This window comes from Ambystoma mexicanum, chromosome 9 (genome assembly GCF_040938575.1).
Source record: "Ambystoma mexicanum isolate Mex_15411 chromosome 9, UKY_AmexF1_1, whole genome shotgun sequence".
NCBI lineage: Eukaryota > Metazoa > Chordata > Amphibia > Caudata > Ambystomatidae > Ambystoma > Ambystoma mexicanum.
This window is the reverse complement of record NC_090931.1, coordinates 735,563,106-735,589,598: the sequence shown is the minus strand read 5'-3', so window position 1 is coordinate 735,589,598 and position 26,493 is coordinate 735,563,106. Positions and strand designations below refer to the sequence as shown.

Sequence of the window (26,493 nt, the reverse complement as noted above, 5' to 3'; positions counted from 1 at the left end):
TGATTAGCGATAAATGACAACTGGGCCAGATTGCTTGGTACTGGTGGGGTGCCTGTGTCACCTGGTATGGCTACCATGATGTTTGTTGTAATAGAGTCTGGAGCAGGAATGCTAGTAAAGTCTGTGGGAACTAGAACTAATGCCAGTATGGCCCACAGTAAAATTGGCTGTGAGGCAGTAGCATGCACTTAAGGTATAACTATAGTATTCCTGGAACTGAATAACTAGCATAGTTTGTTACCAAGAGGGTCTGCTTACCTTGAATTGCATACTCCCATTCTAAATATGCATCACTAGGTTTTACACCCCTTGAACTGCACACTGCTAATCTAAATAATGTTTATACTTCGGTTTACATAACATAAGTATTGTTTTGGTTTTTATAATTGCGTTTATGAATGATAATAGTACTTACCTTTCTAAAGAATTCTCTTTGCCTGTGTGTATATGTTAGGCAAAGTTTGTATGCAGTACCGTCTGGGACCACTACACACAACTCTGACTACAGGTATAAGAAACCCAACCTTTGGTATAAGCTTGTACTACACAGTTTTGGTAGCGTGTTGAGCAGCTAGGCTCATCTCAAGAGGGGTCAATGTGAGCTGAAGTTGAGTTACACAGAGATTTACAGTTAATGTACTCAAACTCTTACACTCAAGGTTTCTTGCATAAACAATTGATTCATTTATTTATTTATCAGTCAGTTAGAATAAGCCTTCTTCAGAAGGGAGCAATATAATAGTAACACACAAATACACTTCAATACTGTACACTCTTTGTTTCTAAATCAGTAAAGACCCTTTTGGGATGGCCCACAGACACAACTTACGCCCACAGGTGACTTCAATAACTAGGGTGCTGGGGACATTAATATCTTACTGTTGGCATTTAGAATACTTTTAGAAGTTGGTAAAAGGCAAACATTATTAGAACAACAAGAGACCACAAATATTCGTATGCAGGCAAATACTTCTGGATCCTCCAAGAAGAGTCATACAATTCAATAGGCTAATCCAAAGTCAATGGGCAAAAGTATTGTATAGTATGAAGCACTTCTGGTAAGTAAATGGAAAAGTCTTTGCACAGGTTTTATGAGTCTTTGATGAAAAGAAGAATCAAATGTAGGGCCACAAGCCGATTAGGCTTGTGAGTTGAAGAAGTTGCAAGCACTCTATAGTAAGAGGTAAGTTCTCGCAGACTTTTTACAGTACCTTAGAAATGAAGAAAAAGATGCAGCTGATGACCTCTGTTCCTGTGCAGCTCTGCAGATCTCGCTGTTCCTGGGCCTCAGTCGTGGGGACAAGAGGGAGGACGGCGAGGGATTCCTGCAATGCACTGGGACGGTCAAGACTCGCAACCGACAAACTTCACTTTCAGTGGCTGTTCAGTGTTTCAACTCCTTGCGTCTACCACAAATAGCAACACCACTGTTCCTGGCTGTTGAGATGGACTTTCCGCACTTCTGGGGTCCCGCACTCTGTTGAGGGGGCTCATGCTTGGTCAGTCCTGCTTTTTGGGAGTCCGGAGGATCTTCCAAAAGCTCTAGGCCAGCTTAAAAGCAACGCACACAATCTGGTGTTCCTCTCCCTGGCTATACGGTTTCCAGCAGCAACTCTGTGGAAATTCAAACAGCTCCAAGATGGACGTCCCGGTGGCTTACTTTGGAGTTGATTGGTCCCACCAACTCAAGGGGAGAAGTCGTCCTTGCAGGGGCTTCTCTGTCGATGCAAACTTGGTGTTTCAGCACTGCAGCAGGGCTTCACCGGGCAAACTAACGGTTCAGGAGTTGCAGCAGGCGTCCTCTTCAAGTTCTTCTTCGTTTCCTTCGTCCAGTGGTCGACTCTGCCTTCCAAGCCAAAAGACTTGCCTTTTATTCAGTTCTCCCCCATTCATTCCAGCCTAGCTGTCAGGCACCCAGCAGGGTGGCTGTCCTTGCCGGACAGTCAGCTGGCCAATCACCACAGAGTGCATTTGGATCTCCTAGGAGACTAAACACATGGGGTTTTGGGCACCTCCCTCGCTTCCTGCCTACCCCAGACACTCTGGAGCCAGAGGCGGGTTTCACTCGTGGACCATGCCAAAGACAAAATGAACACAGAGAGCAAACATGGTTTGGCGCGCAGAGCAAATCTCAAGAAGGACCGTTCCACAAAGAAACAGCTAAATAAGACCACCGAGGGCCATTTTGACGAAGATGGCTCCTCCGTGTGCTTTACTATAGCTGCGAATGCAGCCCGCGGTAAAGGCACACCATGGTAGTTCAAACAAAACCACTGCCACCAGCCATTCAGTGCAAAAAGGGTAACATAAAAAATGTTACATGAGAAACTAGACAAAGGCCCCTCCAGCACTCTATTGTAAGATAGGGTGTGCTGGGTCTAAAATGTTACAATGGTAAGTAAAGTCAATTTCACTTTACTGCTCTTGGAAACAGTAGTTTATCCAAGAGAAGGTATTTAAACCTTTGGGAAATCTGAAAGACTTCCCTGTGCCACTACACTGAACGTGCTGTGTGACACAATGTAAAAGATGATGCCTATGGAGTTTGTCAGACTCCACAACCAAAAGAAACTCAGTGTATACAATCACATTAAAATACATGAGAGTGTGGAGGAAAAAAGGGTCACACTCTCTCCAGGTTAAAAAAATCAAGTCCTCAAAATCCAACAAAGTTGCTGGGGGTCTCTAAGGTGGAGGGAATTAGCACATTTCTGAGAATTCTCCCTAACAGTATATAAAATAAACCATTATTTTTACAATGCACAAGTGTATTAGTGTTTCTTTGGACCACGTATATGCTACACGTTCTTTGTACCCATCTACAGCCCTCTCTTCCTCCTAAGATAAGCCTGACTGCTCCGCCCACGCTACTATATTATGCAGTTGCAGGTCTATACTAAGGGTTGGAGTTAACTGTATTGCCTAAGGTACAGTTTTAGAAAGCCCCTTGTGTGGACTTTAGAAAAACGGTCCTAACAGAGCCCAGCGTCCTGTCTCTTAATGAGCCTGGCTAAAGGCCTCCTAGACTTATTTCCAAACAAGTTGGGCGGAAAAGCACACAAGGGGCTGCAATGATTCAATTTCTACCATATGACAGAGTATGGCATCATAAACCCTTTAGTTGTGTGAGGGAATTTATGTCACCCATGACCTAAATATTATTCTCTAGGCGACTCAACTAGTCATGAAGTGTTTGCTCCCACACTGTTTCATAATGCTGAACAACTTTAAATGTTTCCCACTCTTGTGCCCTAGAAGCAGTGTGCACCATTGTATTTCTAAATAACATAGAACCTCCCATAGAGGAACCATAAGGTGTGGTCTTCACCAGTTGTAAAACCCGGCTAGAGAGGAGTATTCTGAGATGACCCTCGCTAGGTGACCCACTTCTCAGAATCTATGAACATGAGATTTGCTAAGAAATATATGTAATCTATTTGAGTGTGGCGATAATGAGTTTGAGGGGAGGAGTATGTTCACTGCAAACGGTATCATTCTCTTTGTGTAGCTCTTAAGTTTACCTGACAAAAATATCTCCTTAATGCTTGCCTCGTAGGATTCCTTGAACCATGGGTATATTTTGATGTGTCCAGCGACCCATCTGAGGGACAATTAAAATCTTCGCCCACACTATTTTAACTCCAAAATATTTGACACCCTTAGAATTTAATATTTCAAAGAAGGAACAATCTGTGACATTAGGAGAATAGATATTCAATAAATATGTTGGTTTGTGTTAGGAGACTCTTTTTGCTGCTTTCCTTACATAGACATCAATGGGACATTCCACTTTTTGCTAGTCTTCCGAACCTTTCCTGACTTTTGGAGGTATGTGATGCCTTTTTGCTCCACTTAGCTTGATAAGCTGATCTATTTTGGGGGCACTGATCAGTCCTTATGGCTATCAGTGCAGGACAATTCTGTTCTCAATAGTAAAGTTCTTTGTTTTGTTTTTCCCTGCACACATGACTTTATGTGCAGAGCAGTAGGGACACGCTTTACCTCCATACCTTTGATTTTGGTAGGTTTGTGGCTACTTATATAATGTTTCCACAATGGGCTGGTAGCAGGGGATAGTTGTGTTGCGTTTCTTTTTTTTATAGTCATGTGCACTTTTGCATTTTAGAGCTCAATGCCAATTGGAGCACCAGATAGTTGAAACTGGTGTGCCGTGAGATTTGCGCCTGTCTTTTGGCCACCTTGTAGTTTGACCATCTTCCTGCCCTGGAGTGGCTGGATTTTCTTTTCATGGTATGCCCTTTCCTGAGGAAAGCTGCTGCTTTCGCGGGCATAGGGGCGGTCTGTGCGCGGCCGGATGTGGGGCCTGGCTCTCCAGTCCATATTCGTGTCAGAGTGGGTCTGTACCTGGCCATATTCACTGGCAAGTTTGAATGGTGCAGATTCTTGTAATTGGGGGCCACTCCAGCCAGGATGCTGGATAAAAGGGAGATGCCTGCAGTCACTCCTCAGATTATGGTCGGAGCCAAGACTTGTACAAATGACAGCAGTCTGCTGAAGTCCCAGAACTCATCATTGGGAGATAGTTAGCACATTTGCTGGGGAATAGCCCTGTCTTTATGCAGATCTCAAGAAGCCCTTCACCGTGCTTCAGCACCTGGACCGGTGGGAAAAGCCAGTCCAGACCATAGCTCAAAGATTCAGCCGCTCGAAGCGCTCAGAACAGTCCCAGAACCATACTGTGGACACACCAGATGCCCTCCTGGGCTACATTGCTGCAGCAGTCTCCGTCCTGAGTTGAGACTTTGGGCTCGGCACATCCCCAGCTTATGGAACAAGGATTTCCCTGAAGTTGCAGCTATCCACCACGAAGAGGGGCCTTGAAGGACCAGTTTATTTGTCTCCGCCATGAGGGTCATCTTACACCATTTTCTTCAATGCTGTTTGCCACCTGCATCGCATCCCTGGAGTCCTCCGAGGTTGTCAACGGGATGGTGGTCCCACAGTCAGTGTCCTGGGTGTTTAGCTGTTCAGAATCCTGTCCATTAGAGCCCAGAACTGCAAACAAGCCGGACCCAAGAACCAGATGCCTGAAGTGACCTCTGTACCCACAGCCCCTGGGCTTCCTCCAACGGAACCGAGGCACAAATAGAGAACACCCAGCGATTATAGGGACTTCCACTGTGGTCCCTAAGTGAATTGGAGTACAAATGGTGAGAAAACACACCTATTTGCCCCCCCGCCCCCATCTTCATAGGGTTCAATGCGTGTAAAGTCCTAGTCCCATCTTTCTCTTCCATAGCCTTCAATGGTGGTGTTGCCTGGTATCCTCCCCTGGTTCTCTCCTAAAGTGGTTGGATTGGGAGAGGGTCTTTTAACAACTTTCCTCTTGTTTTCATTAACTTTTGGAACACTTAAAAGTACTTGTTGGCCCATACTAACACTTTTTTAAAATGTATTTTTTTTTTTAGACTCTTTGCACCCTGAAAATACTTTTATCGAGATCTGTGACTCTAGGTGCAATAGGACCCCGCTTTTTGAGCTAGGGAGGACTTTTTAAGGTTGGTACCTTATTTATAAGGTTTGGTATGGTGTTTGCTACTCCTTTGTCCTAAACCTATTTAGTCATCAAAGTCGTGATTACTTACCTAGTTCCAAGTCTGTATTCATTTGTTTTGCTACACTTACAATATTTTGAAATATATGTCTAGCTGTATTTAAGTCTACGTCTTGCTGCTCAGCCACACTGCCCAGATAGAGTTTGGCTAACAGTGTTTGTCCCTGTTCATCAGAATAGGCTGGCCATTAAGAATCTGTCCAGGGTGCTGAATCTGAAAATCTATCGTAGCAGTTGCCCATCCAGTAGCAACCCCCACATCCCAATCAGAACCACTACTGGCATCTCTGGCGAGTCTCTCTTCCCACCCAAATTATCACATAAGTGAAAACGAGGTCCCATATGCCTTAACACCCAATTTCTTTTCAGTTTGGAGATCTCTTCCGTCATCAGGTTTGTCCCCTCGAGCAGAGCCACGAAATCCTACTCCACCTTAGAGAAAAACCTATTCTGTACAGTTTTACAGTTGTGGCGGTCTCTCACATTCCAGGTTAAAACACCCAGGTCTCCCATCTCACCAGTTCCCAAGAATCATGGAAGTCAAAGGTTCCCAGCTGCCTACAGACATTCTGAGGAAACTTACAACTGTAATAACCACCCCCATTAATGCCCACCACTCCCCAAGGTCCCGCACAAGACTGGCCACTATTTTGTTTCTTGTTACCACATGTATACGCAAACATAATAAGAGACCTGCCACACTTAACACCCCAATAAAACTGAAAAATAAAACTTGGGAAAAAACCTTGTACATACTAGTGTGCACTGATGACGTGCCACCCCTACTGCAGGTAGACTAAGGGTTCAGTGCACTCAATAAGGGTGGGGAAAAGGGCAATATGTATTAGGACTAATATGGTAGCTGTTTGGGAGTCAAGTACCCAACAGAAGAATGCTGATGGTCTCTCCAGAAAGTGTGACTGAATGGAACCAGAGATCCACCCAGGAGTGGATTAGATCCTGCTGTCCCTTAGTCTGGGGGGGGGGGGGGGTTGACCAGTGTTAGGGAGATTTATCTGTTTTATGCTTAATTCACTCTACTTGTGAGACCACCCAAAACGTTTTGCTGGACTTCTGGACCTTTTTCTCGTTCTCCTGAATGAGATGAATCTTTTTCCACTCATGCGTTCTCTCTTTGCCCTGACCATGGGAACCCTGTTCATGTGTTTTTACTTTTTTCATGGAGTCATGCTTTCTTCCATACTTTTCAAAAGGCATCTGTGTTACACTTTTGCAGCACACAGAACCATATATGCAGTGTTGCTGGGAGCCCTTTGGGCTATCCTCTTTATATTCTTTTATTGTCCTTAAGAAATATTGTTCTCAAGGTTAGAGGGATACCTTTTATCCTTCTAAGCTTTTCTTTCCTTTTGTGAGATCAGTAAACCACCCTATGTGGAGTGCTGAGGGGTTACCTAGTATCCCATTTCTCTCTGTTCCTGTAACAATTCTGTTACAGTAACAAGGATACAAGTATGCCTGGTGGCAGTGGACGTGTTCTACCGACATTTTAGCTATTTTTGCCTGCAGTCTGTAATCACAGCTGCGGCTATGCACAGAAGGGTCACCATTGTTCGAACATGGGGGCTCCTTTCTTTTTTTGCCATTTCTTGTGTGGTTGTTCTTTCTTGGTCCTTCTACCACCCTGGGCGGGGGGGAGGTCCCGATTGGAGTTTGGTCTTCAGCGGGAACCCTTTGTGTAGCCCGCCGATGCTCTAGTCTATCTGTGCGGACAAGAAGCACAGGAGGATCCAAAATGCTGCTATCCCTTGTCTTCTGGTGTGCCTGAAAGGAACCAGTTCCCACTGGGGGCTAGCTCTCCTGATTGGAGAGCCATCCGCCCCTTGCTGTAAACTGCACAGAGAGTTTGCAGAGGATGAGTGTGAAAAAAGGTGAGGTTCCTGAGGCAGAAGGCAAGTCAACCACTGAAGAGAAGACCCAAAGAAGACGACAAGCAGAGAGACCTGCAGACACTTCCAGGATCTGCGAAGAGACCACTGCTGTCCTGACCTTGTTTTCAAATCGACAGAGGAGCTCCGAAGAGGACGACTCATTCCCTGTGGCTGGTGGGACCAACGAGCCATAAGACGACCTGCATAACGAGCAATACCCCACCCCCCTCACCCCCCCACTGCCCCCCACAAAAGGTGGATTGACCGGGCGTTAACCTTTGTCCTTGGAGCATGTGAAAAAGGCCCCAAAACTGCAGACCGGAGATTCCAAGATGGCCGCTGAGCATTAAGGACATGGCTGGCTAAGCTCTATGCCTCAGTGGAGTAATATGTTCGCACACCTGCTGATGTGGATCCTGCATGTCGGAGCTGATCCTGGAGACGATGTTGTAGTGGAACGTGCTGTGGCAGAGGTAGTTGATTGGGTCCTGTGCACTTTTGTGCAACGAACTCGGACTGCAGAGGGGCGGAGAGAAAATATGAAGTTTGGGGAATAATGCCTCCAGCGGTAAAATCAGGTAAGTCTATTGTGGTGAGAAGAGTTACCCTTGTCTGTCCCTTCGTCTCACCTGGTTGTCCTTTTGTTCCCCTTAGGGGCCGGGGTATGGCAAGGATGCAATGGAGACTGCGCCGACCCGTGAAGTGGAATAGTACCCCCCGGCGGTAATCAGGTAAGTCTATGGGGGTAGTTACTATTGCCTCGGTTTATTCCCTTGGCTCACCTTTGCTGTTCTTGTGTTCCCCTGAGGTGCCAGAGCGCGGTGGGAACGTGCAGAAGGATGCGGTGGATCGTGAGGATGCTGCGAAGGCCGGTGAGTTCAGTGCGGCACTGCAGCAGGCGAGGCGGCGCGGGTAAAATGCTTCTTTCTTCCAGCTCGAAGGCGCGGTGGTTCCGGAATTCAGGTAAGGATCGAAGGTTTTGCTCTTATTCTAACCTCTTCTCCTTCTGTTCCTCCCCTTTTTCTAGGAGCTGCAGACTCGAGGCGGGCGTGGCAGAAGACTGGATGCAGGCTTGCAGACACGGTGAGCGTTACGCTGCTGGATGCAGAATAACGCGAAGCGTGTGCTGCTCTTCAGTCATGGTTTAAATAGCCTCCAAAGTAATCCCAGGTAAGTATTCCTCCCCAGCCCCACCCGAGTAAAAAAATAGTCCCTAGGTAAAATAGTCCCTTCCAATTGGCTTGGAGCTCTGCAGCATGGTCTGCATCAGGTAAGTTCAACTCTATGAGCCTGGCGCCTATGGTGCCAGGACTGACTCTCCATATGAACCTGGCGCCATAGGCGCCAGGACCGCACCCAAACAGCCCCTAGCAGGGGTTTTTGGGCTTGCTCAAAATAACTTGATGCCTGCTTCCGGGGTTGCTGGACCTGGTCTGGTTCTCCGGGGGTAGGTATCATGACAACACTCCCCCCCCCCCCAAGGCCCCTCCTAAAGTCGTTCTTCCCCGTGGTTTTGGTTTGTCTGGGAAATTTCGGTGGAATCTTTTCACCAATCGAGGTGCATGCACGTGGTCACTAGGTTCCCAAGACCTTTCCTGTGATCCGTAACCCTTCCAGTCGATTAAATAAAAAAGTTTTGACTTCACCATCTTGGAGTCCAGGATGTTCTTAACTTCAAATTCGGGTTCCCCCGTCTATAAGGATGGGGTCTGGTGGCTTGGTTAGTCTTGTCCCTGGTTGCACTGGCTTCAAAAGTGACACATGAAAGACGGGGTGAATTTGCATATTAGCAGGTAAGTCCAACTTGACGGCCACCAGGTTGATAATGGCCTTAATAGAGTAAGGTCCCAAATATCTAGGGTTAAAGGTCTGCATTCCCTTGAGAGGTATGTGTTTTGTGGCCAACCATACTTGGTCCCCTATCTGGTACTGTGGAGTATCACTTCTATGCCGATCAGCATCTTTCTTATATTTCTCCTTCGCCCGTTTTAAATGTGCAGTTGCCTCCTTAAAGGCTTGTGTAATTGTAGCGTGTAGATGGTCCACTGCGGGCATTTCTAAGTGTTGGGGTGAGTCAAGGTCTGAGGTTCGAGGGTGGTGCCCATATAGGGTATACAAGGGGCTTTGTCCAGTTCCAGAATGTACTGAATTATTGCATGCATATTCGGCGATCCAAAGAATGTCCTTCCAATTACTCTCAGTCTGATGTAACATACAACGCAGGTATTGTTCAAGAGTCTGGTTGGTCCTCTCTGTTTGACCATCGGTCTGGGGGTGGTGACTGGGCGATAATCTCACGTCGATTTGCGCCAATTGACAACATTTCTTCCAGAAATGTGAAATGAATTGACTGCCCCGGTCAGAGACCAACACTGATGGAAATCCATGTATGCGAACAATGTTTTCGAGGAATTATTTGGCCAGGATTGAGGCTGAAGGTAGTCCTTTTAAAGGAATAAAGTGGGCCATCTTGGAAAAAAGATCCACAATAACTAGAATGGTGTTAAACCCATTACAAGGAGGTAGATCGGTAATAAAGTCTTACGATAAGGTGTGCTATTGTGTAGGCGGAATGTCTAAAGGTTGTAAGAGTCCGGCTGGATTTTTCTTTTGACTTTTGTTTTGGGCGCAAATGCCACAAGACATCACAAATGATTTAATATCCTTTCGCCAGGAGGGCCACCAGAATTGTCTTTTAATTTTAGCTTCAGTTTTTGCAATACCTGGTTGCCCCTCAATTAGGATATCATGATAACGGGAAATGACTAGCTCTTGTAGGTCCTTGTGTGGCAGAAATAGCCGCCCTTGGTAATAAGGCAGATCATTGGTGACAGAGTAGTCCGGGCCTTTCTTTATCCAGTCCTGCAGGGCTGCAGGGTCAAAGAGTTGCTGGATCTTTACCTGAATGTCCTCTGGTGTCTGTAGAGTAGTCATGCCAAGAATCCTTTGTTTGGAAATTATAGGTATTGGTTCTGGGTTCACTTCTGCCTCTCTCATCCCTATTCGGGATAAGGCGCCTGCTTTACCATTCTTACAACCTGGTCGATCGGTTATCACGAAATCGATCTCGGCAAAGAACAATGCCCATCGGAGTTGATGTGACGCCAGGACCGCACCCAAACAGCCCCTACCAGAGGTTTTTGGGCTTGCTCAAAATAACTTGATGCCTGCTTCCGGGGTTGCTGGACCTGGTCTGGTTCCCCGGGGGTAGGCATCACGACAGCTCGTTACGCAAGCTATATTTCGCTAACTTCCTACCATTAATAGATGAGATTCAGAAACTTGCCCAATCTTGGAGCCCTTTAATGGTATTGTGGCTTGGAAGGATTAACACAGTCAAAATGGTGATTTTGCCTAAGGTTTTGTATCTCTTTCAGGCCTTGCCAATCCGAATCCGGACTCCCTTTTTTCGTGCACTTCACAAAGTACTTTCAAAGTTTATATGGAAAAATAAACCACCCCGCACCGCATTGAAAACATGAATGCTCCCTCCAAATAGAGGAACAGTGGGCCTTCCCAACTTCAGGGATTAAAACTGAGTAGCTCAGTTACGAGTGATAAAAGATTTGTTTAGGGAGGGTACAGATAAAAAGGTGGACAGAAATGGAAAGGGCTATTTTGGGGCCCAGAATGGGAGAGAAACTATGGGTGCCTAGATCGGATAGACCCCGGAATATACATCACAGCGAGATAACTGGTTTAGTGGAAGGTATTTGGGATCAGGTTGTCAAGCAGCACTGTTTCACATACTTTCCCTCCCCTTTCACCCCATTATTTGCGAACCCACAGTTTACCCCAAGAATGCCGGCTAATTCTTTTCCGGAATGGAGAAGAGAGGGTTGCACAAAATGTTGCAATACATTTCAAGGGCAGGATATAAAGTCTTTTGCTCTATGCAAAGAGGAGCTGTTCCTTCAGGAGAGTCACTGCTTTCAATATTTTCAAGTTCAACATTGGTTGATGGCCCCCACCAAATAGGTCAGCAGCCTTGAGAACACGCACACCGTTTGAACGCTTCTTAACAACTAGTTCCGGAGATACACATATGATTTCCAGATTATATAAATGTATAAGGTATTAACGCCCACCACCCCCCTGCATTCCGACTGGCTTGGACAAAGACCCTTGGGTTTATGCCTAAGGAAGAAGCATGGTCACGTTTACGATCCGATATCCCGAAATTAACTAAATCCTCGCAGATCAGGGAATTTTGGTTAAAATGTATGTACCAGTGGCATTATACTCCAGAAAGGTTTCAGACTCTTGCTGGAGGGGTTGTGGTGAGCGTGACGACTGGGGGAAAATATGAGGGTAATGTTTGCTTTCACAACGGACCTATCTTTACGAGATAGCCTCTTAGGTTTGGCACAAGATAACGAACTCTGGCCGAAATCTAGGAGGAAGGCATTTTGTATTCTCCGGTTACAGGGCTGGTACTAATAGCACAGAAATTGAAGTCTGTAGACCCTGTGCATATTAAAGATTGGGGCTATAAACTCTGGAATATTGTATCCCTGGAGTGGATCACTTACATGATCGAGGGAACAAGCCAACTTCTCAACGGAGTGAGCACCGATATTGAACTTTCTTCACAGGCACTTTATAGAACAACACTGTCCTCAGAACTTACGAATACTGAATATCCTATGATTTAATATAAGTTTGTCAACCTGTGTACAGGTTAAGGGGAGAAAAGAGGGTGGTGGTCGGGAGTTGGGGGAAGGAATGATGAGATGGAAATACAGGAGATATTGTAATGTTTATTATGTTTTGAGTTGTGTATATTTGAAAACCCAATAAAAGAATTAAAAAAAGTATGAAGAATTTTTGACAGCCCCTGATTTTTCTCAGCGAATTCGCTCATGGCCTTACTTCACTCTTGGTATATCAGATTACCAATTAGATCTAAACTTGATCCCACGCAGCAAGGCCGCTAAAGCTGGCAGAAGTATGCCATAGATGACCCCTTCACATTATATACATTTCTTGGGCTCACAATATCGTTTTCCTTTTTAACCCATTTAATTGGCCTGCCGCAAAATCTACCCATTATTCAATGGACTTCCCTCAACCCTTGGTCAAACTGCACATACAATGCTTACAGCCCCTTTCCAAAGATCAACAAACAGACCTTCTGGATGAGCATCTTTCTCTCAACCTCCTTGCTCCCCCCAAAACAATCATCAAAAACCTCAGTCCCTTTCTCATACCAAATGGTTCTAAAGTGAACTAGTTCCTATCAGAGAACAGTGTGTGAGATTGGAAAGGAGAAATTCTAGCTCGAAAACAAACTCACTTGACTATTTTAGCAGAGGAATGAAAATTGAAATGTAAAGCCAAAGAAATCCTATCTTCCCTCCCTATCGATGCGTCGGATAACACCTCCATTCTTTTCAAAGACCAACTTATCTGTCCAGACATCCATTAGTCTGCAACCCCATTCCTCTAAAGACCAAGAGGCTTGGTCACCAAAAGCATGCACCATTAAAATCATGATTGCCAACTCAACCTCTCCCGATTACCCCCCTCCCCTGACTACAAACCGAGTCTCCAACTTTGGATCATTCTCCTCCACTTACATTCTGAAAATGATCAAATCGGCTAGACATTATTTTCTACTGTGGACCCATGCTCTCCCTATTTATTCTATTGTTAGGGCCATCTTAGCCCTGCATCCTTCTTAGATCAATAAAGGAGTACTAACAGATTACTTAATACTAACAGCGTTTGGAAATTGGCATGAGACACTGTAGAAAAACCAGACATTATCATCATTACAATTATTATTCTCTGAGAAATATATGAATATTTCAACAGGCAGAAGACATGCCCATTTAGAACATCAATAACAATGTAAAGGGTGAGAACCTCATCTGACGACTATGTTCTTCTTTCAATTTTATGTGGTCCCAGATTGTTTTTGACATGTTTCCGCTTCACAGGTTGCGGTCTGTAAAAGGATTATTTTTAAAATCGAGTATTATTTACTCACCCGATTTGGCTTCAAGTTGGAAAGTTCATCAATTAACACCGTCTGCTCTCTGATCTAAAAACAAAAATGACAAAGTACACATTTTTAATTTCTTGCCTGCTTCAACAAGGTTACTATATTGACATTACTATAAATTCGACCTGAATATAACAGGAGGAGCAACAATATATAGAACCCTGAAATAAAAACAGAAGATGGAAAAAGGGCAATGGACAAATGAAAAGAAATTTGCCAAAGTGGGAGAGGCTCAGACAGTGATTACAAAAAAGTAAGAAATATAGGTAACCAAAAGAACAGAGAAAGATAGTTAATTATTATAATGAGAATTCTTTTGGAGAATGCTCAAGACAAGATTTTGGGGCAGGGCGATTTTACTCAGTGCTTTTGGAAGTTGGGTGTAAAATGTAATTTTTATTTTTTGGAGTAAAATAGTATTTCACCTTGTCAACTGGAGTATTTTAATCAAGTAATGCTATATTTCAAATGTTTTGTCATCCACATTTTTGTTTTCATTCATTTGTATAAATTATATTAAGATTATGAAATTAATTCACTTAACGCACCCATTTGGCACGTGCTACAGCTTCCACTATTGTGAACACATCAACATAGCAATATGGTTGGCATTATGGGGCAGACCTGCATGCTGGTCCTATTTTATTGTGTAAGAAGTATTATCCTTATCTTGGGTGTAGGAAGTATTATCCTTATTTTGGGGAGTAAAATGGAAAAGTATGCTGCTTATTTGAAGCAGCGATTGTCTCCCAAAAACAAAGTTCGGGAGAGGGTAAATGCAGTGAACAGTGCCAACAGGTTGTGAAATGAGTAAACCTCCTTATTGGAATGTTTCTCCATTGCATAAGTATTTAGATCACATCATACAGACTGTCTTTACAGTACAACTGCCTACTCAGCCTTTTGCAAATCAATTATTATGCTGCACCATCATTCAGATAAATGGCCACTTTACAGTCAATTCACTGGATTAGATTCCTGCTGCTGACCTGAATTAACTCTAGAAGGGGAACACAATGTTTGCTTTGCTGCTTTTGAACTCAGTTTAAAATCCCAAGTGCGTAAACTGTTGAACAATGCTGAAACCAGAGCTGTCGGAGCATGCACACGTAGTTCTCCGGAGCTCCACGGCTGCCCGAAGAAATCCTGGCGAAATCCTTTTACAAAGTAGAAAATAAAACGTGAGCACGAGAACCCCCTGACCTAGGGACCAGGAAGAGTCAGTGCAAGTGTGATCCTGTGGGGAACATAGCCCTGAGAACCAGAGTGAGGAGAGTCCTTGGCCGACAACATCGGAGGACGCTCCTGACGTGTTTGGCAGTACAGGCAGGATCAGGTGTGAGCGCAGCGGGGCCCCTGCAAGGTTAACCGAACCACTGGACCCAGTGAGGGACAGAGATCAACAGATGCGGAGTGGAGAAAGCGCGGCACACTGAAGCTGTAAGTTATGCCGTGGGACCCGGGAGACAACTTGATCCATGGTACCCAGTGAGGGACAGAGAGCAGTGGGAAGTGGGAATGGAACCCCGCGAACGTGGGGACGGCAGCTGACAGGAGTCTCCAATTGGAAGCGCGCCCAGCAGTGTCGAGGAGGGAGGACCCTGTTGCGCCCGCCTGTGACAGTGGAAACATAGGTGAGAGGGACGGGGCCCAAGGCGACTGTGGAACTGTGGAGCGAGCGGGTATGGAGGGGGGGTGAGGAGCTCAGTCTGGGAAAAAATTCCCAGCGGAAATTGTGTGACAAAGAGCCACGGGGGCTGTTGGACTGTGTGGAGTAATTGACAAGTGAGCCGTGGTGATATAAGCACTCGGAAATTGGAGAAAGGGGAGATTGAGCGTGGCAGCAAGCCCCTCCGCCCCCAGTGAGGGACAGAGGCAGAGAGGAGTGATCAGCTCAAGTCCCACGTGGGCTGTTGGACAATGTGGAGGAGTGATAGGCTTGGTGAAGCCATGACGGTGGCGAGTCCCTGAGTGGGGGTAAGCTGGGTGGAGAGAGGAGACGGCTAGGCACCCGGCCTGGAGGCAGGGACAACAGAGGCTGCTGAGATGGTGACAGGCCAGCAAAAGTTCCACAAATTCACTGACCCGAGAAGCAGACAACAAAAGCAGGAAGGTGGGGACCTGGAGGCAACAGGGGCGGCGGCAGCAGGAAATTGAGTGACCCTAAAGCCCCTAAAGGAGGCCAAAAAAGCCTCCAAGACTTCGTTGGAGGGGAGCATTAAGGAAGCAGGGGTGGATGTGTCCCTGGTGAGAGCGGACCTAAGGAAGGTGTACGAGAGGGTCACGGAGGTGGAGCAGAGGGTGAACACCGTGGAGGATAACTTACAACAACTTAAAAACCAGGTTGCGGGCATGGTGGGGGCTATAAGGACACTTAACAAGGGCGGAGGATGCAGAAGGACGGTCTCGGCGCTGTAAGATCCGGTTGGTGGGGATCCCTGAAAGAGAGGAAGGACTGAGCGTGGAGCTTTTTGTGGAGGACCTTATCCTGAAGACATTGGGTGAAGGGACTCTCAAAGCTCTTCACTGTAGAGCAAGCGCACAGGGTACCAGGCAGAGCCCCACCGCCGGGAGGGCAGCCGAGAGTGATAGTTGCCAAAATCTTATGTTTTCGGGACTGGGATGCAATTTTACAGGAATCTCGGAGGGTGGGCTATAATGTGATAGGTAACATTAAACTGCAGATCTTGCCTGACTTTACAGTGGAGGTACAGAGGCAACGAAGAACCTATGATGCTGTGTGACGCCGACTACGAGAACTTATCAGATACATGATGTTCTTTCCAGCTAAACTTTAAGATTATGGTGGAAGGGAAATCCTGTTTTTTTTCCATCACCTCAGGAGGTGTGGGACTGGTTGGAATGTAAGCCACAACGTCCTACTCCCAGGGATCATGGAGCAGAGGGGGGAGACACAAATTGGCAGCTGTACTCATTTCAGAGGGAGAAGGGTGGAGGCATGGTTGGCCAGTGCGAACTGGAGCAGATAGGGCAGTTACTGCTTTAGGAGGGGTAGGGGGAAAGTAAGGCAAGGAGGAGGGAGATAATCTTCCCTACAATGTTTTTCTCCTTTTTTTCTTGGGACGGGTGGAGCGGGAGGGATGGAGATAACCCCGGTGCTCCCGGTTGTTCGTCCACAGGGGAGAAGGGGGAAGTGGACAGCGCAACGGGGGGTTGAGAACAGGGGAGGATGAGGAGGAGGTTGGAGACGGTAGGATGGGGATGGGAGGGGACAGGGTAGGGGGAAGTTGGGGGTAGGGGAGGAAGGGAGGGTGGAGGGACCATGCAGGGGAATGGGGAAGATATGGAAATAAGACCGAGAGGAGGACCCGGAAATGGGAATGTCGACCGCAGAGAGGAAGAGGAAATAGAGGAAGGAAGGTATGGGAGGAGTGTAGGAAGCCGCTAGACCGGGAGGGGACCGCAAGCTATACGTGGAGGCCGCAACAGGGATCATGGATTTGAAGATTGGAACATGGAATGTTCGGGGGCTGGGAACAATCTGAAAGAAACAGAGTGGGGGCTTTCTAAAAAGACAGGAAATACAGGTAGCTCTGATACGAGAGACGCATCTAACTAGGAACCACCTGTTGGCACGGGAGACGATCAGGAGGTCAAATGGTACTTCATACTCATCGCAGGCGAGGGGAGTATTGATTTGGGTGGCGGCGGGGGTGCCGTTAAAGGTGGAAAAGATTTTAATGGACGCGGTGGGGAGGACAGTAGTGCTCTTGGGGAAATTGGAGGGACAGACAATATGTGTAGCAAATTCATATGCGCCAAATATCTATGACAAAGAATATTTTCCTTCAGTATTAAAAATGGTAGGGGCACACAGAGAAGGCCCATTTGTTTGGGGAGGAGATTTAAATTGCCACTGGATGTGAATTTGGATGTTGATGGAAGGTCACTGCCCTATAAGAAACAAATGACGGCGGCACTACACAGGGTAATGGAAGAGCTAGAACTAGTGGAGCTGTGGAAAGGCACGTGGTGAGGAGAGGGGGTTCTCGTATCAATCAAGGGTACATGGGTCCTATTTTAGTTTGGATTATCTGTTGGTGGATAGGGAAAGTTTCACCTATTTGAAGGGATGGCATATTTAGGACGCACCTTATCGGACCACACCCCCTTAGTGGCGAGATTGCTGGGAGGGGAAAGAGGCCTCCGCGACGGCTGTGGTGCATGCAGGGGAGGCCACTGAAGGATATTGCTTTCAGGAACGAGCTCCGGGGACGGATAGAACACTTTTCTGAGCAAAATGCAGGGTCTGTGTCAGAAATGGGGGTATTATGGGAGGCCTTTAAGGCAACTATAAGAGGGGTTTGTATTTCCACGACAGTAGGTATGAGGAAAAGGTTGCAGGGAGCACTGCTGCAGGCAGAAAAACAAGTGGCGGCATTGTATAAGGAAGCGGCAGGAGGGGGCCAGGTGGGTGACAGACGGGCCCAGGTTATGTCATCATATAACAAGACCTAGCAAATGAGATGTACGATTACATGGGGAAGGTGACAAAGCGGGAAAACTACTGGCCTGGTTGATAGACAGGGAACGTCCACGCTGCACTATAACCCAAATCAGGGATGGAACGGGCGAACCGGTGGGTACCCAATAACAGAATAAGGTGTTCCTGGAATTTTATAGGGAGCTATATATGTGAAGTGAAGGAGCATATGTGGAGGAAGATGCAGATGAGTTGCTCCATGCAATCCAACTGCCAAGGTTTGGAGGCAGACCGGAGGGAAGAGTTGGAAGGTCCAATAGAGGAGGAAGACATACGCTGTGCATTGCGATCAATGAGGAAAGGTACGGCCCCGGGCTGTGATGGGCTCCCAGTAGAATTTTACTGCAAATATGTAGGCCTTCTGGCCCCTTGGATCAAGAAGGTATATGAGGAGGCATTTGAGTGCAGTATCCTTCCAGAATCTATGAGGGAAGCCATTATAACTGTCCTGTTGAAGGAAGGGAACGATCCATTGGATTGCATATCGTATCGCCCCATTTCATTGTTAAACGTCGATGGGAAAATTTGGGGAAAACTTTGGGCTAATAGGCTGGCGGGAGTGGCTCCAGAGTTGGTACACCCAGACCAGTGCAGATTTATTGGGGGTGAGGAACACAACAAGCAATATCGGCCGACTGCATCTTGTAATGGACCAAGTCAAAACCCAGAGGGGGGAAATGGTGGTAGCCTCTTTCAATGCCATGAAGGCGTTGGATTCCACGGAATGGAGTTGATTATTCTGGGTGCTGAAGAGGTATGGGTTTGGTATAAATATTTGTAGATGGCTGGGTTTACTATACAACAGACCATTAGTGGTGGTGAGGACCAATGACTGGGTATCTGGACGATGGGAGCAAGGCAGGGGTGCGCGGTCTCCCCGATTTTATTTGCACTGGCCCTGGAGCCACTAGCGGGGTATATACGACAAGAGATGAGAGAAGCTGGGATTTTAGTGGGGGTTGGGGGGTGAGACACGTAGGACGCCCTGTTGTACGTGGGAAATCCTCAGGATAATCTCCCAAAGTTGTTGGAGGTGCTGGGGAATTTTCAAAAACTATTGGGTTTTCACATAAATAAGGACCAATCCCTACTGTTCCCATTGGGAGGACTTTGAGACAGTAAGGGGGAGGATCTGCCGGACTGGGGGATAAAATAGGAGACAGAAACATTTACATATTTGTGTATCCGTATATTTTACAAAATGGAGGAAACGTGTACACAATACGGGGAGGGAGCTATCTAAAATAGGACACCGAGTACCGTTTTGGAAAGGATTACCCCTCTCCCTCATGAGACTGCCCTACTACTACACCAATATACCGTATGTGGTAAAAAAGCGTTTTTTTTTAAAAATGTTGGATGGTAGAATCTGGGAATTACTGTGCAACACAGGAAGGAGGAGGGTGTCACTGACAACGCTACTATGTCCAAGATTGGAGGGCCATCGCGGCTTACCGGATTATGAGGGCTATTTTATAGCAGCACAACTGCAGGTGGTGTTGGAATGGGGCAGGCAGGTGGAGAGGTTCTGAAAGGGCTGGTGGGAAATCTACTGACTCACCGAAGGGGGGTGGAGCTGTAGTGGGATTCGGTGGGAAACAAAGGGACGAAAAATGTGTTTCAGAAGGTCAGAGAGGTATGGCGAAAGTACATCGAGAGGAGGCGACCTAAGGGATTGTACAATGGGGCCTTACCTTGGAGCTCAGACCCGAAGTTAAGACAGGCTATCGGGAGGGCTGAGGCACAGAGGCTCTGGGTAAACGGTTGCTTTGTGGTGGGGGACCTTTTAGTGGGAGGGACGCTTTTGACGTTCTCAGAGTGGTGCGTAAAATATGGTCCCCCAAAGTGGCTGTTCCTGAAATGAGAAGCAGATGGTGGATCCCAGATATCTGAAAAGGAATGGATAAAGATCTGGGAGCAGGTCCAGAAGGTGTCACGGAACGCTAGATTTCAACTGGTTCAGTTTAATTTGCTACACAGAGTGTATGTGACCCAAACTAGGCACCGAGCGATGAAGAGGACCTTAAGTGATGAGTGCCCGAGATGTGGGGTTTGGTTGAATGTAAATGCCAATAAAGAGTTAAAAAAGCAAACAAAAAAATCCTGAAACCAGACAGGTACATTTTAAAACATACTAGAACAATGCTATATGTAACACAAATTGTGCTCCTCAGAGATGTGTAAAGTACACTTTGCAGGGTCCATTTTTGTAACAACCATTAAGGGAGAGATAAACGCTGATCTTTGTTTTGTACATGGGACCCTTCACTGCCAAGGGATATAGACAACTCAAAGCCAAGGTTTCAAAGTTCAGGTGTCTTTATTACAGAACACAAGAGGCTAAGTGATTGAACTATAAACAATGTAATGCAAATTTTAAGTATGATGGGCCAATCAGGGTGTCAAGAGGACCTTGTCAGCCAGTCTGTCCCTCTATCCCTTGGGTATCACCTGCTGGCTCTTGAGGTTGTATGTTGTCTTTCAACAAAGTTGTCCGGATGCAATTCTTCTCTGTAAGGATAACCAACTAAAGGTTGTTTTGTTAATTCTCTTTTAGTTTAAAAAAGAAAAAAAAAAAAAATCAATATCGGCACATACAGCTGGCCACAGTTCAAAATCCTCCCTAATTTAATAGTTGCTGTCGCGCCTCGCAGCTTTCCAGTCTATAGAACCTGGCCGATATGGCTTGGGGAGTAACCAGAAGAACGTGCTTTGTAGAACACACCTTTGCTTTGTAGAACACACCCAGCACGCCTACCATGCATAAACTTACAACCTAACCTAATTTAATTCTAAGTTAATTCTCTCAAATTGAAATTTTGGGTTTCATCCCATCACAACTGTACCCTGCACACAGCCATGCAGGTATGGAGTCTGGATAACTGTTTTTACTTCTTATTCCTCTTACCTTGTGTACACCACATTCTCCCTGCACACAGCCCACTCTGGGCAATACCCGATTGTTCAGACCAGGGGCCTTGCAGGTTAGGGTAACATCTAACAGACCATCAAGCCTCCATACCTCAAGGGTACAATGAAGCACCACTAAGTCCATCATGCAACTATTCACTGACTAATTCCAGCACTTCTTGAAAGTACTAGACACCCCCCCCCCATGGGTTATAAGCTTGCTCTCAGGAGCATTACGAGTGAGCCCTTCCAATGATCAGTTGTATGCTCAGACCTTTCTGCACTGATGCCACATGCGTTCAAACTATTAGAAACAACATTGCTTTATTTCATTCCCCCTTCTGGACATTACACATTTCTCAGGTTTAACTGAAATCAGCTTCCTGCTTCTCTCTTATTCCCTTTTCCACTCTTCTGCAGACTAAAATCAGGAGACCCCTGTTGTCCCCAACATCCCCATATGCCACACCTCAGAAATGTTTCGGACTTTGCTACTGTGAGACCACTATGGTGGTGAATGGCACAGAATAAAAGAAGACTAACATAATTAGTCATACAGCCAAATAAGCATGGTTTCGATGTTTAAATGTAACCCCTTTAAGATATAACATTTAAACGGGTATGTCTCTTAAAATCCAGCAAGCACAAACAGTAAAATATACATCCCAATCACTAAAATACATTATTTCAAGTATATAAAAATAATTCATGTACATATCATGTGCACATAAAACAGATACCCAACTATACCATAATACACACTGTAAGTAAGGCACGGTATCAAACAGTAAGACAGACAGATGTGATCACAGTTCAAGGGTGCTCATTGAACTTTTTATAATTGGGTTTGAAAAACGCCCATCTAATCCTAAACCTAAAGATGGGAGCAAGCTACGACCATCAAATAATAATAACGCAGTCCTTGTGGAGTCTCTGTCAAAATAAAAGGGCCTATGCTAATAAACCTATTGCCAATCCTTACTTCTAAATACAAATAGTGTGGGAAAAAATGTTATGCAAAAGAAAAGTGTTCAAGAAATGATATGTCAGGATATTCAAGCCACTAGCTTCGCTTCTCCAGGGGACAAGGCGGCACAATCAAGCTTAGCACACTCTCTGGCTTTTCTAGCACGAGGATGCAGTTCTGTACCAAAGTCTCTTTGCCATTCAAAGTCCCTTATTTCAGAGGACCTGGTGCAACACGACAATTGAAGTTCCTTTCTTCCTTGGATTTCACATATACGGATTCTCAGGTGATTAACTGTTCACCCCAGGTGTCTCTCCGCCAGGCTCAGACCCACTTTAAAACAAAACCTTCAATTGGTCTCACTCCGCCGGGCTCGGACCAAATTCTATCTACTGTTCCAAACTTCTCTACTTCATCAAAATCGAAGACTTTCGACTGTGCGCAGGATTTTTCTCGACCCGTCGCAGGACCACGCTGATTCACAATTACTCGTTCTCTTCTTGACTTAACCTTTTCTCACTTTCACTTTTGCCACTTCTCAGCTGGATACCTTACAGAGACCTTCAATTGAGGACCTACGCAGGACCACTCTGTTAAAGTTATTGTATCTTGCTTTTAAAATTCATTCACTCATCAGCAGTTCAACATTACTTGCGTCTCTTTTCACACAAGTTTTAACAATGTTCGTTCCATTGGTCGCCATACAGTGTTGCTGGTTGAAACCTTGGCTTCAACACAGACCAGTCTTGTATCGGTCTCCCAAACTCACCGGCTGTGTTGATTTCACTGACACTGCTTTGTTCTTAGAGCCAAGGACGACACCACAGTGGCTGCTGATTCTCCCCGCCTTGACTATTGACGCGGCAGGGCCAGGGTATCTCTGACACACAATACAGTGTTCTTCAGCCTGGATTCCTGGACTTACGCTTTCTATTCTTGAGGTTTCTGGAAAGTAACGGTTCCTTGTCGAAAAGGTCAAGGGACCTTCCCTCCTTGCGATTCCCTTCTGTTTTGCTGCGTTTCTCCTCTTGTTCAGCTGCCGTCTCAAAACTGTTGTTTCCTCAAGTGCTTTGCCTCGCTCCGAGTGTGCTGTCGTGCTCCGCCTTTTATCCGTGTGGGGAAGCTTAAAGGATGTCAGGTGTGTGTGATGGTCAGTAATTCCCTGACCTCACCTGACCACTGTATTAGGACACGTCGGGTATAATGCTCGGGTGTTAGTCTGTTTTCTTCCATAGCGGGCTGTCCATGTGAAAGTGTTTGTGTTGTAAAAGGGTGTGGGGGAAATTGAGATCCTAAATACCCTACCGGGTAGGATGGGTTAAAGGTGTTACAGGGAAGGGGATACCGCGTCTCACCATCCAGTGTCCCACTCCCCGAAAGCCCCTCACCCAGGTGATCCTCCCGCACTGGTCCACCCACAGGAACTGGATCCAAAAGCGATGGCTGGGGACCAGTGGGTGAGACACCTTCTGGTTTCTCACAACACATTAAATAAAAACACATCTCTTATGCAACAGTACACAAAATCATAAATGCATGCATCTAACATACACATTTAAATTTCATTTAAACTATTAAAAGAAAACATCTACAACACTGACCAGATTAACCCAATAGAGCCTCTTTCAACCCGTTACGCAAGACATTGTACTAAAGTGTAATGATCGCCATCCACAATGCAGTCTCCTCTACCAACCGACTGTGAGGTCTACCATTAGGAGGACTTCAGCCTCTTAGAATATTTTAAAAAGACATATAGTATTGCCTTGTACTGTTGTAATATTGTATTCTTGTGAAAAGAAATTATGATTTCTGTATAATGTATTGACTGAAAAAACACTTACAGAACTTAGGTCCTGCTAAAGCAAAGGCCAAGAGAGATTCCTGCAAATGTGGAACAGAGATTGAATACTGGTCCTTTGTGCAAGATCAAAAGGAAGTTTGCAAATCAATGTCTTGCTACAGATATGGAAGGTGCAAACCAAGATTGTGTATAAATCCTGGCAGAACTGCAGCTGAATGTTGTATACAGAAGGCAAAATGTATAACAACTAATGTGATTTGGAGAAGAAGAGAGATGAACAGCTCTGTAAAGGGTGGCAAGAGACAAAGGAGTGAGGGGCACTGTTGAGCAGCGAACGGATGAAGTTGTAATCTACTGTTGCTCCATCGTGGCCTGAGGAATCCTGTAAAAATATCCTGACTATCGACTGCAAACCTTAATGAAAATAAACGGATGGTGAAAGGTCGTGGCCCAGCTGGGTTTGCTTTACAAAAAAATTGGTGCCGGGATGCCTTGGCGTGACTTTTGAGTTGGAGCAGTGGTGGCAAACGGCGACATCTTAGCAGAGATCGCAAGGGGCACTCAGAGCAATCGAGACATCAGCCGATCGACAAGTGGCTGTGCAACTGGTGGGTGAGCCATGAAGCGATAAAGGAACTGGACTCCAATGGCAAGCTTCACATGCAATAACATAATGAACGAGAGAGAGCCCGGAGCCGATGCTGTGAGCCACAGAGGAGGAGCTGTATGCAAGCGGGTACTGCCAAGAGGCGGAATGTCCGGAACATCCGGCAGACGGTAGCAGACTAGCCACAGAGTTGAACTAACAGACGCTGAGGTCGGGTGCGTAGATCCATACAAACGCTGACAAACACAGCAGTAAGGTTGCAGCAACGGCAGGAGCCCCGACACAGAATATCATAAGGGGCGCTTCATTGGAGTTAAGAAGCTACTTCGACCCAGCGACATTCAATATGCCATGCTGTTCCAAGCCCGACTAAAATTTAAAATCTGTGGCAAATTATACTTTTACGGTCCTGGACGAAGCTGTCAAATTTATACAGGCTCAGATCCCGATCCCAGATGACTGAACGTGATAGAGACAACCCACCACCGAGTTGAAGAAACTCCCCAGAACTGCACCACTCACTATCTTTATTTTACGGCGAGCACATAGCATCTACGATGTAACCTACCGCCACCACAATCACACTTGAATATGTGGTATTGTAGCAAACTTGTGGAGTGGGCCATGGCGGCAGCAGCTTACCCCACAGCAGTTGCTAAAGTTAATGTTGTGTCGAGAGGAGAAAAGGAGGCCAAGTTGGGTTAGTCCAAGGGTGGGGGTGGGAGGAGGAAGAGGGGCTTACACTGCTGGGTTGGGGTGGACAGTGAGGGCAGGAGGGAGTTTTTTGTTATCATCAAAACCTACTAGAAGGTTATGCACCGGTTGCACTTCTGAACCAGACAGGGGAAGAAAATGGGGAAACTATTTGGCAGCAGAGTACAAGGTTGAATGTGGTCATACTTTGAGAGACAGGACTTCGGAGATGGGGGGTGAGGGGGTTGAAACCACGTGAAATATCCAAAGTTATACAATGGCTGATGACATGGAATGTTAGGGGGTTAGTGAATTACACTAAGTCACGTAGAATTATGGCATACGCACATAGACATGAGGTGAAGATACTCCTCCTGCAGGAGACACATGCCAGGGAAAGAGCATCTACAGGTATAGCGCCAACATGGGGGACTAATAGGTTCTTCACCTCATATTCCACCCAATCTAGAGAGGAGGGGGTCATGTCACTGATCCATAAATCTGTGAAGTTTACCCTGAAAAAGAACTACTTAGATCCTGAAGGATGATAGATTATCCTGCACTGCATTATAGCCGGCTATTGACACCCCTGAATTCTTTGACGGCGTGGTATCCAGTCTGATGGGGCTCATGGGGATCCTGATCCTGTGGGAAGGGGACATGAACTTGATACTGGATCATGTTTGGGATAGAACCGGGACAGTCCCTAGATCCCAATCAAATGCAGCTCGCAGTCTTCTAACACACATGGAATCCCTAGAACAGAGGGATACATGGCGGGCACTCCACCCACAAGAGCGACAATATACATGCTACTCCTCAGCTCATCACGAATAGATAGTTTCCTAACCTCTGGCTCGCTAATGAGCAGAGTGAAAAATGCTGTGATACTGCCCCGTGCCCTATCGGACCACTCCCCAGTGATGCTGTCCCTGTCCGCAGGAAGACTACCCGGACTCAAACTCCTGGCGGTTTAAGTCGGAAGCGCTTCATGACATAGTATTTAAGGCGGAGATTCGTTCAGACAGAGACATACTTCGCCTGTAATGAAGCAGATGCTACCTCCGCCGGGGTAAAATGGGAAGCTTTCAAGGTTTATATCTGAGGTATGTCCATATGCAGGGAAGCAGGAGTTTTAAAAAGAATAAGAAATTATCTCCAGCATTCCAAAATTAAACTTAAATCTCTGGAACAATAATATTCCAATCATTCGAGTCTGCAAGTTCTAGCGCAGATACGTTCTGAACTGGAGTTCTTCGAGGCGCACGCCCTCAAGGAGGTACTTTACTACACACGCCTGCAAGCAGCCAGGAGATACGGGGAGGGAGAAAGACCGGGTAGAACCCTAGCTAGGCTAATCAAACTAGAGAGCGGACACCTAGTGGGTTGCATCACTGACGAGTTGGAAAACCCCCAATGGTCAGACGAAGAGATCCTACGTGTATTCTCAGACTTTTACGGTTCCTTGTACACTGCCGGGCAACAGCATGCTATACATGCCGTACAGATCCCCTTATCGTGCTTAAGTCCTCAG

At 46.1% G+C, this 26,493-nt stretch overlaps 1 protein-coding gene across 4 annotated transcripts in view; it reads right to left on the bottom strand.

Annotated features, from left to right (window-relative positions):
- The window catches only part of LOC138488560 (asparagine synthetase domain-containing protein 1-like), a 205,245-nt gene that overhangs the window by 100,076 nt on the left and 78,676 nt on the right, over positions 1 to 26,493 (bottom strand). For all 4 annotated transcript variants that reach the window (XM_069615634.1, XM_069615637.1, XM_069615635.1 and 1 more), the window contains one exon: positions 13,460 to 13,513. In XM_069615634.1, coding sequence (XP_069471735.1) covers positions 13,460 to 13,513 — 54 coding nt within the window. The remainder of the gene's footprint in view (positions 1 to 13,459; positions 13,514 to 26,493) is intronic.